General features: G+C 50.5%; 1 protein-coding gene across 1 annotated transcript in view; it reads left to right on the top strand.

Moving 5' to 3' along the window:
- The window catches only part of LOC103915885 (chromosome unknown open reading frame, human C7orf55), a 3,270-nt gene extending 2,919 nt beyond the window's left edge, over positions 1 to 351 (top strand). The window contains exon 2 of the mRNA XM_009322819.1: positions 67 to 351. Within this exon, the coding sequence (XP_009321094.1) occupies positions 67 to 292 (226 nt within the window). The 3' untranslated portion in view covers positions 293 to 351. The remainder of the gene's footprint in view (positions 1 to 66) is intronic.
- Positions 352 to 2,798: the final 2,447 nt, after the last annotated feature.

The raw sequence follows: 2,798 nt of genomic DNA, 5'->3' as shown, positions 1-2,798 counted from the left end.
GGGGCGCCCCTGCCCGCGGCCGCGCCGCCCTGCGCGGGAGCCCGTGGCCTCGGGGGGAAGGTGAAGTCTCCGGGGCTTTGTTCCCTCCTCTCGGCAGGTCACCAGCGAGAAGCTGTGCCGGGCCCGGCAGGAGCTGCACTTCCAGGCTGCCTCCTACCTCTGCCTGCTCCGCAGCGCCCGGCAGCACGCGGCCCTTCACCAGGAGTACCACGGCAGGGGGGAGCGCTCGCCTGAGGAGGTCGCCGGCCTGGTGGGCTTCAGGTTGCCTCAGCAGCCGGGAGGGAAGGGCTGAGATGCTTGTGTTGTGTTCCCTATTTATTCCTGAATAAATATCCTAGACTGTGGAAACGGCCCGGGTTTTCTAGTTTGTGTTTTCTGGCGGTTTTAGGTGTGGTGTGAAAGAGCCGCAACGGGGAATCCCTCCCTGGCGTTTATCAAGCATACCTGACACACCCCTTCCATCTCAACGTGTGGTGTGACAGGCAGCCTCCACGGAATGAGGGGAAGGTTGGTTGTAGTGGAAAAACATGACGGCCTTCACTGCTAAACTGTTTTGTCTAAGGAGTTGCAAGGGTTGTTGGTTCCCCCCTCAAAATCCGTAGGTGAGAGAATTTGTCCGTTTACTGTAGGGTTTTCCAGCCACGTTCTCTGTGGGGGGAATTTTCTGCTCTCCCAAGAGCGAAGGCCCTTTCTTTGGAACGTTAGTGGACTCTGGCGAGCGCTGCAGTAGCGCAAACCTCTTTCATCTTGCAGATCTTTTTTTTTTTTTTTCCCACGGTGGTAAGCTAGTGGTAACAGTTCAACGAGAGAAATACTACTTAATGAATTACATGTTTCTCAGTGTCTCTGAGCCGTCGACTCTGCGACTGTAGGCTTCCTATGCTGTTCTTACACACCGTGAATCTCAGAAAAACTAAAGTGAACTGACAACTGCTAGATAACACAAATCAGGCTGCCATTTTCTGCTTGTCTTGCAATCTGGAACAGCAAGTTTCTTTTTCTAAGAAAAGAAATCCTGGCTTGAATTGTTGCTGCCCTCTTCTCAGAAGAGGGTTGAAATATACGCAAGATGTGTAAGAAATCTGTAATAAGGATGACTTACAATAGCTAAAAATGTGAGGCTTGTTTACATGGGGGAAGAGCTATAAGCAAGGATAACATAAGAGTGCTTGTTTGTTTTTTTACTACCAGGGAAAACAAAGTATTCTGTCAGAAAAGCGTTGCAAATAGAGTTACTTCATCTAAATCTATATATTCTCCTTCCCCTCTGTTTAAAACTCGGGGACAGTTTAATCCCCAAAGTATAGTGGATAGGCACAATAGATCCTTAAAACTGGGGAGATTTGGGCTACTTAGGTGGGGTAAGGAGATGTGAACTACAAGTTTTAAGGTTCTGTAGACCAAAAATCCGGTTTGCAATCCTTGCGGTGTCTCACTAGTTACAGTGGTGTCTTTTTGGAAAAGTGTTGATATCACAGGTGGGAAAGTACCAACCTATCTGCGGCCCAGTAGATGCAAGTTACGGGCAGCCACCGTACCCCGTGATGTATTTGTCGTTTTGAGTTACTTAATGCAGCTGCTGGATTCTGCAATTTACTTTCCAGATGAACTAAAAGTTCACTCCATCCAAAGCCTGTAGCAGATTTTCTTCTTTCCAGAAGAAAAATAAATGGCTCACTGAAACCAGTTCTGGAAGAAAAGCTGAAATTTGGCCAGAAATAGATGCTCTTTAAAGAGTGCCCGGAGCTAAAGGTTGTACAGTGTGGGTACAAATAATAGCTAACATTTCTCAGTTTCCCCTGAACATACTAAGGCACTAAACAGAGAAGATTTTAACCCGTATCTGTATCTCTTCCAGTTACTTCCCCTTCAACCCGAAGTAACGTAATGACTAACAAAAGTGAATTTGTATGTTAAAGAAAAAACAAAGCCGGGACTCGTTCTGAATGGCTGAGGAGCGTTGGGTAGGGAACCCTTTCCCGAACGCGTTGCGGAAGACTCCTGCCCGAGCACTGCATCTTCTCTGCAAGTCCTTGTGAAACCCAGGCAACCGGGGGTGGGTTTTCTAACGGCTTTTTGCGTTGCCTTTTCTCGCTCGTGTTAAGCCAGCCTTCAAAGCTGAACGTGACCCTGGTTGTGGACGATCGGAATTGATCCTTGTGACGGTCTTTGACGGCTTTTGGGCACTAGGTGGCAACGCGACGGTTAAGAAAGGGATGGTCGCAAAACGCGGGCCTTAGGATAGGTAGAAACTGTGAAAATGCCCTTTTGGAGGCAGGATCCGGGCGCTCGGTACGTTGAATCAGCTGCAACACGGAACAGTAACTTCAGTTTTAAGGGGGGGCTCTCTAAAAAGCGGGTATTACGGCTGCTTTCCTCCCCAATGCCGCCGTAACTGCGCTTGACGGCTTGAGAGAGGAACGGAGCCATGAAAAGTGGCGCCGAACGTCAGTCAAATAAAGGGAATTGTCTTGAAGAAGCACATTCCGTCGGCGCTAGCTCAGACGCATGCACCCATCCACGCCCCCCCCTCCCCAGCCCGGATGCGAACGCGCACCCGCGTGTTCGGTAACTCGCTCCCGTCACCCGGTGAGCGAGCGTCCCAGCAAGGAGAGCGTGCCTGCCCCGGGGACGAGTAAGCGGGACCCGGCTGCTGGGCCGTAAGAGACGTCCGCTACGTGGCCCAGGTTTCCCTCCCGCTTTGCGTTGATCTCAGCTCAGCCACGTGCTTCGGCACGTTAGAATCAACCGTCATGAAACTGTCCCGGTTGGGTTTCTCCTCGGAGAGGCAAGAACCC

The sequence above is a fragment of the Pygoscelis adeliae genome, unplaced genomic scaffold (assembly GCF_000699105.1).
Source record: "Pygoscelis adeliae isolate BGI_AS28 unplaced genomic scaffold, ASM69910v1 Scaffold60, whole genome shotgun sequence".
NCBI classification, from domain to species: Eukaryota; Metazoa; Chordata; class Aves; order Sphenisciformes; family Spheniscidae; genus Pygoscelis; species Pygoscelis adeliae.
Note: the sequence above shows the minus strand (reverse complement) of the source record. Positions and strands in the feature narration are given on the sequence as shown.